The sequence below is a fragment of the Homalodisca vitripennis genome, chromosome 5 (genome assembly GCF_021130785.1).
Source record: "Homalodisca vitripennis isolate AUS2020 chromosome 5, UT_GWSS_2.1, whole genome shotgun sequence".
Classification (NCBI taxonomy): Eukaryota; Metazoa; Arthropoda; class Insecta; order Hemiptera; family Cicadellidae; genus Homalodisca; species Homalodisca vitripennis.
The window spans coordinates 147,580,322-147,596,206 of record NC_060211.1 but is presented as its reverse complement, the minus strand read 5'-3'; the positions used below and the strand labels follow the sequence as shown (position 1 = coordinate 147,596,206).

The window sequence follows — 15,885 nt, the reverse complement described above, 5'->3', positions numbered from 1 at the left end:
TGATTCAACTCAGATCACTTCAGAATTATTCTGGAATTGTTTCCAAACCTTGTCAGTCTCAATTTTCTAAATAATGTTCAGACGTACTAGGTGTTGAGGCACCTTGGAAGCACTGGTATTGAGACAACTGATTTCTTGGCTAAAAAAGTAGCTCAGGCCACATTTGTTGGTCCTGAACCAGTCTTAGGAATTAGCCGTTCCGAGCTTGTGAGTACAGTTAAAAAATGAATTCACGATGAAAAAAGTTGTAGGTGGTAGTTTCAATCTGGCTGTATACTCTGCAAAAAAACTTAAGACTCCCTATCTAGTATTCAATGAATTGCAAGATTGACGTGTCAGCCTTAGAGCTACCCATATCTTCATTCATGTATTCAAATAGGCCTATACCAATTTATTACTTCCTGAGAGATTCATGGCATTTTGTGTCTGAATTGTACGTAATTTTCAGTGTGTTAAGAAATATTTGTGTGTTAACATTTGTTTTTTTTTTTCGGGTAAGAACTGCTAATCATTTTTGGCTCAAAGAAGAGCTAAAACATAAAATCACAGTGAGATTTTTGGTGAGATGACTTATTATTTGCCTTTTTCAAAAAATATGTGGTAGCAAACAGGTTTGCTGAATTTCCTTATTATCTGCATAACTAAATCATTTGTTGTATCCAAAAGTACATGCTCTTCTTTATTGTAGAATCATTGCATCAGACTCTCAAGTTCACATCCTAGTCACTTCAAAAACATGAGCTTAAACCCAGAATAACAAGTTCTCTTACTATATAAAAATATTAATTCATTATTTTAAGAAACTTTAAACTATTATAGGCTTACTATATCTAACTGTACATTCACTTCCAAACAAACCGTTGTATGTGTGACGTTGAAAATGCTTTTATGTTTGCAGATACATGAAACATTACCGCAACATTCCTGGACCTCACATGGTGATTGTGCCCAAGTCCACACTGGCTAACTGGATGAATGAGTTTAAGAAGTGGTGTCCGACTCTAAGAGCTGTCTGCCTGATTGGTGACCAGGAAGCCAGGGTAACTAAGACTAATTTTAATTTTGACAGGATCCCCTGAAATTTATTTTAAAAATATGAATGTTTAAGATATTTTGCTTACATTTCATATAATTGACCAGAATTTTAGGCATCAACCATTTTGATGTCTAAAACTTTTACAGTGTCCATAAATTGCTTTATCAAACTTCCCGATCTGATTTGTCAAAATAAGTAAGAAATGTCACATATAGTATAGTCCTATCTTGCTTAGTTTACCGTCTGTGTGTCTTTCTGTGTTTTGTAGGGGAGAAATTTATGTTTAAATTGAATAAAGGTATAAACTTAAATTTAGAAAATATTTAGTCTAATTAAGACATTTTGAAAAACCTTGATAAAAGTGATTTGAATACATTACGTGGTGTTTTGCTGAATTTATCTTTATTTGTAGTTTTATTAACTGTTTTGCTTGTTTGAACCAAATACTCATTATTAGATATAAAATTTAAATAAACATTTCATATTGTTCTACATTTTGTATACAAAATCCTCGAGGTAGCACTAAGGGATCACAACATTGCTTTTTTTATGGACCTAGAGAAAAAGTAAAAAGTATTTTTGGAATCCATGACATTTCCTAAACTTTGTTATAAATAGTTTTTTGTAACTCATATGGTTTAGAGATAGTGGTTACATAATGAATCCTATGAGAATATTTGGATTACCATGAACTGACGACGAAAGACATGTTGAAACAAGTTGAAACTTTGATCTCATAAATATCTTAAAAAATTTCATTGGCTAGCTCGTAAAGCCATTTTGTTCCAATAAGTTAGTCATTCAAATTATTAAAAAATCACAACTCCTTTATTTACAGAAAAATTATTTTGTACAAATGTAGTTGAAATCCTGTATTTATAAAATAAATCATGCCAATATTTCAGTTGTCACAAAATCTACCTACATCTTTTAACTGAGCTAGAAGGGTCATTTTTATATATTGTATTCAATTATTTTGATTATATATTGGATTAGTCTAAATACTAAGAAATTGTGGTTGTATAATACACGTATTGTGTATTTTAAAACCTTCAAATAATATTTTATTTACAATTATTGTAATTGGTGTGTATTTGGATTGATTTAAAATAAGATCTGGAGTAAAAATCAATGGCAATAATTAGAAATAAATAAATCTGAAATATTAAATTTCATATATTACAACGTGAATTGATTTATGTATGCAGCCCACTGGGTGGTGTGTGTGGTATCTACGATTAAACTAGGCCACTGTAAGTTATGCAGAATAGACACTATAGTTAGGTTGTCATATTCTCTTAGTAGCTATGCAAATTTACTCTTTGTTTTCAGAATTCTTTTATTCGAGATGTACTTATGCCTGGAGAGTGGGATGTTTGTGTCACATCTTACGAAATGGTTATTCGAGAGAAAGGAGTGTTTAAGAAGTTCAATTGGCGGTAAGTTAAACAATACCATTATGTCAAATCACAATTTTTACATCGCAGTTTGATTATAAATTTTAAGTTTAATTTTTACTCGTAAATTTTAAATAATATATAAGTTTACTATTAAAATTGGTCAATTTATAGACATTTATGGATTGATGATTATTACAAATAAGTGTTAATATCAAAAATTGAACAGAACTCACTTGATAATACAGACATTTGCTTATGACGACCTATTTATTTCATTGTATTTTTAAGTTTGAAGTGGGCATCAAATCATTCTGTAGGATTTTATATTATAATCATTAGAAGACTCGTCAAAATATTCATCTATTTTCCAATAGACCAATTCTGATGTCAAATTCAGATTCAGCAGGTGAAATATGATAGATTAACATAAATCTAGCCATCAACCTGATCTTGATTTGTGGCTGTTTAATGGTTGTCATTGTATAATAATTGTAATTATTTACATGTAATAACAACTGCTTTATATATATGGTTAGTACAACATGTTGTACATGTCTAGGATCTAGATCTAGGAATTGTTTCCACTCAAGAAGCAGTAATCTAATTCAGATTGGTGAGTAAGATTTTAAGTGATAGAAAAATTATCATTTTGTAAATGTTTAGAAAATGCTGAATCACAATATTTTCAGGTACATGGTGATAGACGAGGCTCATCGTATCAAGAATGAGAAGTCTAAGCTGTCGGAGATTGTGAGAGAATTCAAGACGACGAATCGACTACTCCTGACGGGAACTCCTCTACAGAACAATTTGCACGAGTTGTGGTCCCTACTCAACTTCCTGTTGCCTGATGTCTTCAACTCCTCTGATGTAAGTCTCGTTCTCTTTGTTAAACTTGACATTTGCAGGTGTGTAGGATATGGTTTGGCCATGAAAAGTGCCTTAACTGTTATAACCGAAAATTTATATAGACAAATATAATTGTTTTGTTGTAGACTAGTCTTGATTAAAGTAGCATTTTATTGAACAATATTTCCAAAATTAATTACACATAGGCAAACATGAACATTTCTTGTAGTGATAACTCAAAAGGCGTTGAAAATAAACTTTGTATAATTATAGTCATAAACTGATACAACAGAGTATTAAAGGATCTTAGAGAATTTTAACGAAAGTCTTTACTGAAGTATGAACTTGTCAATGTCAAACTTCATAACAGAGCAAGCTGTGTATAATAAAACAATCACCATTCATGTATTGGTTTTTAGTTTTTATGCTTGTGAATGTCTTAAGATTTTTTAACACTTAATGAGAATAAATTGTAATTCTCAATGTGCTGCTCTATTTTTGTAACATACAATAATGGCAAATGTCTCAAATCCTGATATCCTTTAAAACTCATCTATAATAAACTTTAAACAGAGTAGTTAAACTTGCTAAGAAGGTGATGTTAGATCTGTTTACATTCATCAGATCATATTTGGCACAACACATGTTCTTTGGTATGTCGCTATCCCAATTTGGTAATTGGTCTGTCCCCCACACATTTTTAATGCTCTGTTTTGTTTTCAGGATTTCGATTCATGGTTTAACACAAACAGTTTTATGGGAGACAATTCACTCGTTGAGAGATTGCATTCCGTAAGTATAGAGTATTATAGGTTACTGAGTGTGCTGATACTGGTTGTTGGTTAACACTGATCCTCAAATTTAAGGTGGTACTTAAACTTGAATAAGTAACCCGAAGAAACAATTCTGCAGTGTAAGTTTGGTTTGATACAATAACATATACAAAAACAGAGCTAGACTAATTTTCATGCCGATAAACTTTACAAAATTAGTTTTTCATAATAAGTAAAACACTACAATGTTAGTCTTTTATCCGACTTTTACTTTTGTTTATCTGGTATAACTGTAAGGTTCCAGATTTGTACAAAACTCCATCTTCCTTAATAAGAGTTACATAATACAACTACTCATCGAATAGAGAAGTGTGTATATTGTATCAGCATAGCATCTGATCTGATAGTGGATTTCTAATGAACCGTTGTAGCAAACGTAAAGCCTGCTCATTTTGAAATGGAAATTTTAATACAATTTTTTAGTTTAATAATAATGAATAGAGTTCTTAATAGGAGGCTTATCCAGCAAAGCATTACTTTTTAACATAGTTTACTTGATTGAAGTTTGTGAAGGTACTATTGTGCTTATTATGATCTCGATTAAGCTGTGACAGGCTGAATAAATCTGAAAAGTTAAATATTGTTCACACTTATCCGTAAGCATCCAGTATAAGAAAGCAGTCCACTTCTCTCACATTTCCTGAACTAAAAACTAATCCTATTTGAATATAATTATTATTAATATACTTTTACTCTTGTGAAATGCCTGATGTTGAAGATAGCTTTGCTGTCGAAAGGTCTCACGAGATAAAGAGTATAGTAATTAAGTTAGTTTGTGATTCTAAATTAAGTAACCAATTATAAGTTCCATATTCAAGATTATTGTTGTTGTTTACTTATTCCTATAATTTTGTTTGTTACATTGAATCTCTTAAACTGCTTATTATGATGTATTTTAACATTTATTATTTTTACTCTAAAATTTATATTAATACATTTTTACAAATTGTGTACATTTGTAGTACTTTCTTTAACTTTTGAACAGTGAAGGTTGTACTAACATGGTTAGTCTTTTTTATTATCCTATTATTAGTTTTTTGTTAAAATCTAATGGACACCATCAAAGGGTATTAAAAGTTTATAAAGTTTATGACGTGATTCAATAATAATAAATTCAACAATAATAAGTTAATATTTTGTATTCTTAACAGTTTCTTGTCCAATATTTGTTTATATTTATCTTTTAACCAGTTGTCTCCTTTGTAGGTATTAAGACCTTTCCTTCTACGACGGTTGAAATCTGAAGTAGAAAAGCGGCTGAAACCCAAAAAAGAAGTGAAAATTTATGTTGGCTTGAGCAAAATGCAAAGAGAGTGGTAAGTTGTATTTTTGTTCTGTAATGTTACTGTGAAACACATAGTTTACTAATATGATTAAAAAAAATTTGATTGGAAACTGAACAGTACCTGAATAATAAGTCGTTTGGACTAAATAATGAAATCAAATGATTTTGTTACATATATTTTTATTTTTCTACATCTCCACCAGAGCAGAAAAGTACTGTCCATTTTGATGTAGCCTGTGATGCGCACGTTCGGTAATATATTCCTGAAAACTGAATGATAATTAAATTACCACTTAAAAAAATTTTAAAAAATACAGTTACAAAGATGTTTGCATTGAATATATTTATAAACAAAAGTTCATACAATACTTCAAACATTCACAGTTGTATATTTATAAAATTTGGCTTATAATATAAATAGTATTGTTGAGAATTTTTAGAAGGATAATTTATTCCAAGCAGTTCATCTTAGGCATCTAATTTAACCTAAAAAAAACATTATTTTGTTGTAATAATATTAACTATTGATGTGTTTGTCATAGATTTGGTTTTACATGTTTTTTTTTTTTAATTAACAACCCTTTTATTCATTTTTATTTTTTCAGTATTGGTACACTTATACAAAATAATACAGAAAACAAAAAGAAAACTTCTACAGAAAGATCCTTAGGTTATCTCCTACTATAACTGTATCAAATTAAGACATTTTTTTTGGTTTTTTTGCACTTTCATGTTATAAGTATTTTTACATTTCATCACAACAACTCTTAGAAAAAATGCTTGATAATATGCTGTTGTACTTTGTGGAGTATGTCCCAAAATTGTGATATGCAATTTCGAGTCATATTAATTTTTTCGTTGTGATCCCAAAAGGATTAAATTAAAATAGTAACACTTTAGTTTGGAAAACAATAAAATATTGTCACTATATAGTAGATGCAGCGTGGTATAATTTTTTGTTGAAATAGTGGGTACAATATCAACTAGCCTAAATAACAGAAATATTATTACTTTAGATAAAAGAATATTGCAAAATATTATGTCAAATATTTAGTTGTTGGGTTTTACACCAAAACATAGATTTTGTAAATGAAGTAACTGAGCTGAACATTGTGCTGTGAGGAAGTGTAACAAGCCTTGTTGGTGTTGGACCTGTCCATCCTTATGTTACTGCCTTATGTTACTGACACACATATTACGAGTGTGACATTGTTCCAGGTACACCAAAGTGTTGATGAAAGATATAGATGTGGTGAATGGAGCAGGCAAAATAGAGAAAATGCGGCTCCAAAACATCCTGATGCAGCTGAGGAAGTGCAGTAACCACCCTTACCTGTTTGATGGTGCCGAACCTGGTCCTCCGTACACCACCGACGAACATCTTGTGAGTTGTCACATTAGTTCTAGTTGAGAATGAACAGCTGTCAGTTCATTAACCCTTCAACGTATGACGTTTTTGTGGGACCCAGTTCTCCCAGCTGTGGGAGTAGTACTGCCCACTGTCACTGACATCATGAGTCAGCGAGCAAATGTTCATTTTGTGAAGTTGCCTGATGATGGAATCATTTGATTCCGAAAGGCCTTTCAAGAAAAAAATTAATATTGTAAAATGTATATTCATTCACCAGTGATATTAAATAAAACTTTTTCCAATGCTCAAATATTCTTCATTGAAACCAATGTTATTTACATGACATTAAACTTATTTTCTTGTAAGCTTTTGGTACACACAATATGTGCGTATAGGCACAGTATCTTTAAAGACTGTGCTAGAGACACTAAATATCGTAGTGTATATCGTGGGATATCGCCATGGAGTAGTAAAAATATTGATGTAAAATCAGTTGTATTATTAGTAATGTTATTTTTAGTTCTATTTTACTTTGGTTATCATTATTGGCATTCTTATAGTTTAACTGCAGAGGTGACTGTTTTAATGTACAGGCTGTTTTGTAGTGCTATCCCATCAAGCCTAAAAGCCTTTGTAACATTGTGTAAACATCGCATTAATAGTAATAAATTTGTTTTATATTTTTGCTTCAAACAATGTACAAAAGTCTACACTATTTTTTTTATGTATTCTCCTGATTTTAAGATTTTACTGTTGTGCTGAATTTATTTATCTATTTCATTTTTGCAAGCGTTGGTGTCAAAGTTTCCCATCAGCATTGTATATAAAAAAAAAAAAATCTATTAACTAACAAATAATAAAATATTCTTGTTCCCAGAAGACAGTATACTAGAGATAGTGATTACTCAATTGGATGTATAGCCTTTAGATTACTGTCCAGATGATAATCTACAAAAATATTGATATGTAACTGCTTCTGAATTTTAAATTGGTCTAAAGTTCCTATTGCTTGTGGGCCCACATACACGGAATGGTCTATTAAATAGTTGATGTAACGAATTAATCATCAGTTAGAATCTTCACTCCAGCTTTACTGAATGCACAAGCCACTGCGCAGTGAGGCTTCTGCTGCAGTGAATGTCTTTATTGTAGAATTTAATCATAAGAATTCAACAATAATATTCTTTAGTTGATGAACTGAATTTGTTGTAGGTATACAACTGTGGCAAGATGGTTATTTTGGACAAACTACTACCCAAATTGAAGGCTCAAGGCTCTAGAGTGCTAATTTTCAGCCAGATGACGAGGATGATAGATATCCTTGAGGACTACTGCTTCTGGAGAGGCTATCAGGTACCACCACCTTTGACTGTTATTAGATTTCTAGTTTATATTAGTCAAGAGGCTCAAGGCTCTAGAGTCCTAATTTTTAGCTAGATGACGAGGTGATAGATATCCTTAAGGACTGTTCTTTCCATATTGCAATACTTAATATTCAAAGGAATCTATGATAATGTACCATACATTTTTTTTTATAAAAAGGAGAAGCTGATCCCCTTTTGAACCTTACTCTGCCCATCCTCATGGACCACTGGCCTGTGCGAGGATCTTCTCAAGCAGAATAAGCGAACATGCGCTATCTCTAACTCAGACTCGAAGTAAATAGCTACGTCTCAAACTTGATGACTCTCCTTGTCCTGATTATGTTCATGATCTGTTTTTAATCTACCGTCTAAAGTTAGTTGTCACTGCCACATTTCATCTACTGTTACAGCGTGATAGCTGTGTGTTTTGTTAATTATGTCACCTCTTGTTAAAATGTCAGTTAAATTTTTCTTCAAAATAAATTTAATTGTAATTAAATTTATATATATACATATTTTATTTATTATATATTTAAGTCGTTTGACAGGTATTTGGTCTTCCGATCATATGTCAGTTTAGTTATTTAAAAACGCATATGTGACAGATACGGCCAATACAATATAATTGAATCGTAAAAAGTAGGGGCTCTGTGGTGTAATGGTAGCAGCACATTCACCCGGCAAGTGAGAGATCCGGGTTCGAGTCCTGGCGGAGCAAGTTTTATTTTATATGCGATTCAATGTTTATTGAAAAATTTTATATATATATATAATTGTTTTGGAAAGTATTCAGGTATTACTGAATGTCTCTTAGTTAGATTTTAGCTAAGGCATGATATAAAACTAAATATGGACACATTTCATTTCAATTCATTTTGATACAACAACACAAGTAAAGATTTTACTCCTTTAGTATCTCTATTTTATATTTTTCTACTATTACGGTTCGAGTTCAATATTATGAATCACTTTTGAGCTTGATAATGTAATTACTTTATTTTTAAACCTACAGGTGTTAAAAAAAAGACTTCCAAGTTTTGAGTAGCTTAGACACTTTTTTTAATTTATTTTATTAATTTGGAGTACTTCTGTTCACAATCTCTATACTGATACTTTGCTCTTGTTCTATGTCAGTACTGTCGACTGGACGGTCAAACCCCTCACGAGGACAGGCAGAGGCAGATCAACGAGTACAATGAAGATAACAGTGAGAAGTTTGTCTTCATGCTGTCTACCCGTGCGGGTGGTCTGGGTATCAATCTGGCCACTGCAGATGTTGTCATCATCTACGACTCGGACTGGAACCCTCAGATGGATCTGCAAGCTATGGTCAGTCCGTCTTCTGTTCTGTACATATACATTATAACAAGTAAAATATTAGTTAACAGCTTATTCTGTCATAGATGATGGTGAAGGATAGTCATAGGCAAATCTTGAATTTTAAAATCTTGAATCTGATTCCAAAGCTTATAATATTGATTCCCAATTCTCAAATTTCAAATCCTAATAGCTTTTTTTTAACCACTCCAATTATATAATTATTGGAGTGTTTGTTTATAAATATAAAGTAAGTTATTTCAACTAAGTTTTATTTAGATAAAATCATCACAAATCCAGTTTCTTTCAGTATAGTAGTCTATGATACTACTCTGTTGTAAGGGATTTGCAGAGTTTCAGAGAAAAGCTATATTTTAAGATCAAAGTTAATATCCTTTATCTTCTACTTTAATTTGATAAGATATAATATGGTTGTTAAGTTCAAAAAAGAAAGACCAAACAATGTTTAAGTTCAAGAAAGAGAGATATCCGGCCCTGGAGAACCGCACAGTGTTGTATAAGAAATTGAAATAAATAAAAACTAAAGAACCTACCCAGAGGTCGAAACAATGTTGTGTAGAGAAAAGAATTAAAATTAATAAAAACGTTTAGAGCACCAGTCGGGGTCTCCAGCTTCAAAAATTTTAAAAGAGACAATTTAAGGATAGGAAAGTTCATGGAATGTGCCAAAGAAGTCACAAGAAGTCAAGAGAAGATATCTTTCATGAGTACCACCACAAGAAGAGTCCCTGGACCAGGCCCATGATATCAGAGGGTGATGCAACAGAGAGAGATTCATTGGTGGAGGAGGGGTTGCTACAGAGGTACACACTGACGGATAGTCCATGTTTGCGAGAGAACATACACTTTAGCATGCACAACGGGGCACATAAAGGGTAAACAATGTATAACAACATAGGAAAACAATAAAGGAGAATAGTGAGCTTGAGGGTGAGATGGGGTAATGAGCAGAGAAATGAATGTGTGCAAAAGACACAGGAGTAATGTAGGTTGGAGTAACAGAGGAGGTAGGTTGTGTCGGAGAGTCACAGCGACCAAACAGGTACAAGGATACAACCCCACTGCCGCTAAATGCAAAATATTACTGTATTTACAAAAGTAAGATAATTATTTAATTAGGTTATGTATTTACGGGTTTTAACAATCAAAGTACGGCAAAAACACTTCTAGCGGTTAGCAATTTGTGTACTGTTGATCGGACGGTAATTAATGACGTGGCTTTTCTCTGCAAATTCAATTGTCAATTCTTGAATCTGAATCTGTTGTTGAAGATTCAGTAGATTTGAGCTTCTGCTTCAACACATCACTAGTTTAGGATATCATATATTTTGGATATTGAAATAGTTATCAATAATGTTGTCACTTTCATTGTGCAGTTTTACACATAATGTCGAAATTTAAAATATTTAATAATTAAATGTCTTGGATTAATTTAATTGATGATTATAAATAGATAATCTTTCTCAACCAGAACCCTACAGGTTGCAGAGAATGCTCTCTTCTGCTGTTTGATAAAAATTGCAGTGCAATCAAAACATTCTAAACATGTGTACTTCTATATGTATTTCTTTGAAATCAGTGAGCTCTAGAAGGTAGTTTTCAAAGTAAGACTGCAGATTTTCTAATCAATTACAATTTAACTATTTGTTAGATGTTAATTTAACAAATTAACATCTAAGAGGCAAAGGATAGAGAGATCTGGAGGCAGTGTGTTGGCGAGGCAAAGTACCACCATGGGTACCAGGAGCCACGGCAGTAAGTAAGTAAGTTAGATGTTAATTTGAGTTGTTTGAATCAAAGAAACATTTGTAATCAATTTTAAAAGAAACATAGTGATAAGGCTGCTTGTACCTGTACAGGACCGAGCACATCGTATCGGACAGAAGAAGCAAGTGAGGGTGTTCCGTCTCATCACCGAGAACACAGTGGAAGAGAAGATAGTGGAGAGAGCAGAAGTGAAGCTACGGCTGGACAAGCTGGTCATACAGCAAGGTTGGTCTGCATCCACATGTTTCACACCCACATGGCAGCACTTGACTGCTTCTGATAACTAAGACGACTATCATGTTCACAACACCATAAACATAAGCCAACAGATTGCCCAAGTGGCCTATTTGAGTTTTTATTGAAAATTTATTTTGTTTGTTCTGAAACTATTGAGATGGAATATTGAATTTCATTAAAAGACATTAAATAATTAATTATCAACTATGTTACATTTTAGTCTTTAAAACCATCTGGAATGAGAAGTCTATATCGTTCGGGTATATTGTAAATAGACAACAAATTTGGAATTCACATACATTATATCACAAGTTATTATTGAAATTAAATATACTAAAAATTAAAATATATCCATTTGAGTCATCTTAACACAGATTGAATTTTGCCCAACCTACGTTTAATGTGTAACATCCAGCAGCGTTGATTAATTATTTTTGACTCCAGTTTGGTACGAAAATTACAAATCAATAAGATTATTTATTTTATTTTGTTGAAGCTCATACACAGGTAAATTCTACCTTGGTGCCGTGTTATTCCATATGCTGACATGGTTTTAATTACATTTCAATGTTTTAAAAGAATAAATCCACTAATTTTAGAAAACAAGCCCTGTGTTAACTGAGTATTAAGCTCTTTGATGAATGATTTAATGAAGTTTACATCATATTTTAGAGTATATCTAGAGTTTGTATCAATATATTAACCCTTTTAATGACGACGTGCGCCGCGAGCATTAAAGTGCCTGATGATGGAATCTTCGATTCAGAAAGGCCTTGCACAAAATAAAAATTATATATTGGAAAATGTTGAATTTGTTTATACTAGTGATAGTACGATAAACCTTTTTTCCAATGCTCCAAGATTCTACATTCTACAAATACCTTAAGGTTTCATGTTGATCTAAAAATTTACATCCTTATAGATGTTAGAGTTATATATTAGACATTATTTCAAATTTCTTTATGGGAAAATAAGTGCTTTTCGTTCATTGCTAATATATAAACTGTATCAAATATATATCAAAATTTAATATTTTGACCAGGTTTTCAAATTATACAATTATTAATATTAAGTACTTTACAAAGCAATTTATGATTTGATAAAGCATGTGTGAAAAAAATGATTTAATTATCATTTCATGATTTTTAATTACTGTCTCGCTTTTTGAGGAAAACCAAATGCCTTTTTTTTTTAAAAAAAAAAGAATGTAAACTTGTGTTATTTTTTTATTTAACCAATGTATGAATTAATAGAATGTTGTAACTAAGTATAAAGTGTTAAGTGTGAAATCATTTTCGGACAAACGTGACAGCTGTTGTGTTTTGCAGGACGTCTGGTGGACAACAAGAATGCTCTCAACAAGGATGAAATGCTGAACATGATCAGGCACGGAGCCAATCACGTATTCGCATCAAAGGATTCTGAGATATCTGACGAGGACATTGACACCATCTTACAGAAGGGGGAGGCAAAGGTGAAGTAGGATTTATGTTCTACTGATCATACTATGTTAGGTAGAGGAATAATGCTAGAAAACTTCCTTCACAGAGTTAACTTGGAGATCAATAGTTAAAAGCAACTAGCTAGGCTGTTTGTAAAGTTATGGTGTGTACACATATATAAGTCGCAATACATTGTCTACACATATGATTCCACAAATTGTGTGGACGCATATTGGAATATATAGGAAGTGTTCAGGGTTAATTTATACAAAAATATTGTTTTTTGTTATAAAATAGTTTGTTTAATTTTATTGTGGAAAGCAATTGGAGAATTATGATGTGTTGAATGAAACTGTTATTGAATATTGAAGTGGGCAGTAGCAGAGCTCTTATATGATGGTATCAAAGATCTGGTTTCAAGACCTAGGAGTTTATGTAGTAATAATGAATATATACGAAAATAAAATAACAGTTCATAATGTTGCTTCCTATAAAAGTTATCCTCATAAATACTTTTCAATTTATGACGTTTGAATCAACATTTCTTAAGTTTTAATGTATATTTTCATGTAATGCATATTGTTGTGAAAAAAATGAGAATAAAATGGAATTCTACTTTTGACAAATTCAATGTAATTTGTCATTCAAATAATACGTATACAATTTTTTAAAGTAGCTTTAAAGTTTTTTAAAAAGAGGGAAAGTATTGTAATCTCTTGGTATTTTGGTCTATAGACAAATCTCTTCAATATGGGCTCTAATCTCTTCCTGTCACAGTATGTAACATCAGAGTAAGCATCTCTTCTCAAAAGCAAAATGAGCGTCAATGTCTAATCAATTTCAACTTTCCGTACTGTTATATGAATCCTTAAACAACAAGATTTCCTGGTTGGGAGTCCAACTAAAACTAATATATTTTGTTTTAAAAGTAATATTGTTGTTGGATTTTCAGACAGAAGAAATGAAACAGAAGTTAGAGGCTATGGGAGACGAGTCGTCCTTGAGGAATTTCACGATGGACACTCCCACTGAGTCTGTGTACAAGTTTGAGGGCGAAGACTACAGGTGTGTATGCATAATGCAATGTTGGGTATTAGGACATACATACTTACACTGTGTGGTTGAGTTGAGATGTATTGTTTTGAGTAAAGCTTTTCTAATAACATAAAGGGTGGAATAAGAAAATATTAATATTCAAGATGAAAGTGCTTCCTTTCTCTTTAACCTTGTGAAATCCAGAGGACAGTTTTAAATGACTCAAAAGTTTTTCTGTTATCATACTATACTCTATCCAGCAAGCCATGGTTCACTGACAATACATAGATTATTGTTTGGGACTCGAAGGGTTACATTCTATATATTTTAGTTAGTTGTTATTGTCCCACAAACCTGTGCTCCTTGGCATCAACAGAACAGAATCACCAAATGTTTTTCTTGTCATACTAGATTTAATTTGGGGGTCTAATTTTAACATTCTATGTGTTAGCTAGGTATTGTCACATGAACTATGCCTCTAGGCAATGTTTGAGCCGAATCATCAAAATTCTTCTCCTATCATAAGAGATAGGATTCTTCTCTTATTCTTCTAGATATAAGTTTAGGGATCATATGTTTTAGTCTATTGTAAGTTTTTTGTAAAATGTTTTATCATAGAAGTAATAAATATTCCTTACAGCAAACTGCCTGTGGATAATCAGAAGTTAACTTACTTTCTTACTTTTTCGAAATATAATTTTAAATGAAATATACCAGTTCGCAAGTGTTTAAAAAGTTGACTTCATTACTAAACATGTAATTTCTCTCATTCAGTATGGTATATCATCTCATACATGGGTATATCATTCGAGATGGAAGTGTACAAATACAAACATATAAGATTGCAAACAAATAGTACAAATAGTTAATTTTATTCTACAATGTTAATAGGTTTGACACATTAAATTCTAAGATTGCTTTGTCTATTTCAAAATTATTTTTTACCTAACACAAAAAATCCTTCTCACAATAATATAGACAGATGATTGACATGTGGTATCTTTGTGTGTAGAGAGAAACAAAAGGTGATGGGAATCGGGAACTGGATAGAACCGCCCAAGCGAGAACGTAAAGCTAACTACGCTGTGGACGCTTACTTCCGAGAGGCACTCCGAGTGTCTGAACCGAAGGCTCCTAAGGTGAGTTCTCTATAAGAGAAACATTCTATGGTTTGTGAAACAAATAAGACTGGTTGTATTTATTTTGTTGCAACGTATTTTATGTAGCCTTTCTTGTATGTAAAAATTTTAGAATATTGCTGAATTGAAAATTGTATCAATCAGGGGTACTAAACGGGTTTTAAATTAAAAATTTACTTTTTAATGTTTATTTACAATAAATAAGGTTATTGGGCGATGAGGACTAAAAGTAGATGCAATAAGATAAATTGGAAATAACTGGCTAGTTTACATTTATCTAATTGGAATTTTAGTTCTCCTATTCCTGACAAAGAAACACTGGGGTAGAAAACAATAACCCATTTTTCCCTCCTTGACTGTCATAGATATTTTATAGTGAATTAAGAAGTTATGTGGTAGTAAATTTCATGGTGTATTCACATATGGTCCAGCAAATTGGTTACAGTTATCAGAAAAATTAGATACAGTTATCAGCAACAATGTTTGATTTAGTGATGAAAGTCACTTCTAAACTTTATTTAATAGAATTTAATTGGCAGGTACTGAAGAAAATAAAGTTTTGTATATAATGAGTCAATAAATTGTATTTACATGTTTCCTATGATGGGTCAGACACAGGACTGTTGGATAACAGCTGTTATACATTGATATTGGTCTATTATAACCCTTTTGAACTTTTGTGTTTTTGTAATGGTCAATGAATGTACAGATTTTTTTATTTTAATTAAACAGCATGATGACCAAGAACAAATTTCTGTAATAAAAAAGAGTGTACTGAGTTGCCGGCAATTGCAGTATGACGGAGGGTA

At 31.8% G+C, this 15,885-nt stretch overlaps 1 protein-coding gene across 6 annotated transcripts in view; it reads left to right on the top strand.

The window, feature by feature from the left end:
- The window catches only part of LOC124362999 (chromatin-remodeling complex ATPase chain Iswi), a 45,432-nt gene that overhangs the window by 15,486 nt on the left and 14,061 nt on the right, over positions 1 to 15,885 (top strand). For all 6 annotated transcript variants that reach the window (XM_046818037.1, XM_046818038.1, XM_046818034.1 and 3 more), the window contains exons 5-16: positions 899 to 1,040; positions 2,369 to 2,475; positions 3,126 to 3,306; positions 4,009 to 4,077; positions 5,325 to 5,434; positions 6,622 to 6,787; positions 7,967 to 8,107; positions 9,253 to 9,447; positions 11,316 to 11,448; positions 12,789 to 12,934; positions 13,855 to 13,967; positions 14,950 to 15,076. In XM_046818037.1, coding sequence (XP_046673993.1) covers positions 899 to 1,040; positions 2,369 to 2,475; positions 3,126 to 3,306; positions 4,009 to 4,077; positions 5,325 to 5,434; positions 6,622 to 6,787; positions 7,967 to 8,107; positions 9,253 to 9,447; positions 11,316 to 11,448; positions 12,789 to 12,934; positions 13,855 to 13,967; positions 14,950 to 15,076 — 1,630 coding nt within the window. The remainder of the gene's footprint in view (positions 1 to 898; positions 1,041 to 2,368; positions 2,476 to 3,125; positions 3,307 to 4,008; positions 4,078 to 5,324; positions 5,435 to 6,621; positions 6,788 to 7,966; positions 8,108 to 9,252; positions 9,448 to 11,315; positions 11,449 to 12,788; positions 12,935 to 13,854; positions 13,968 to 14,949; positions 15,077 to 15,885) is intronic.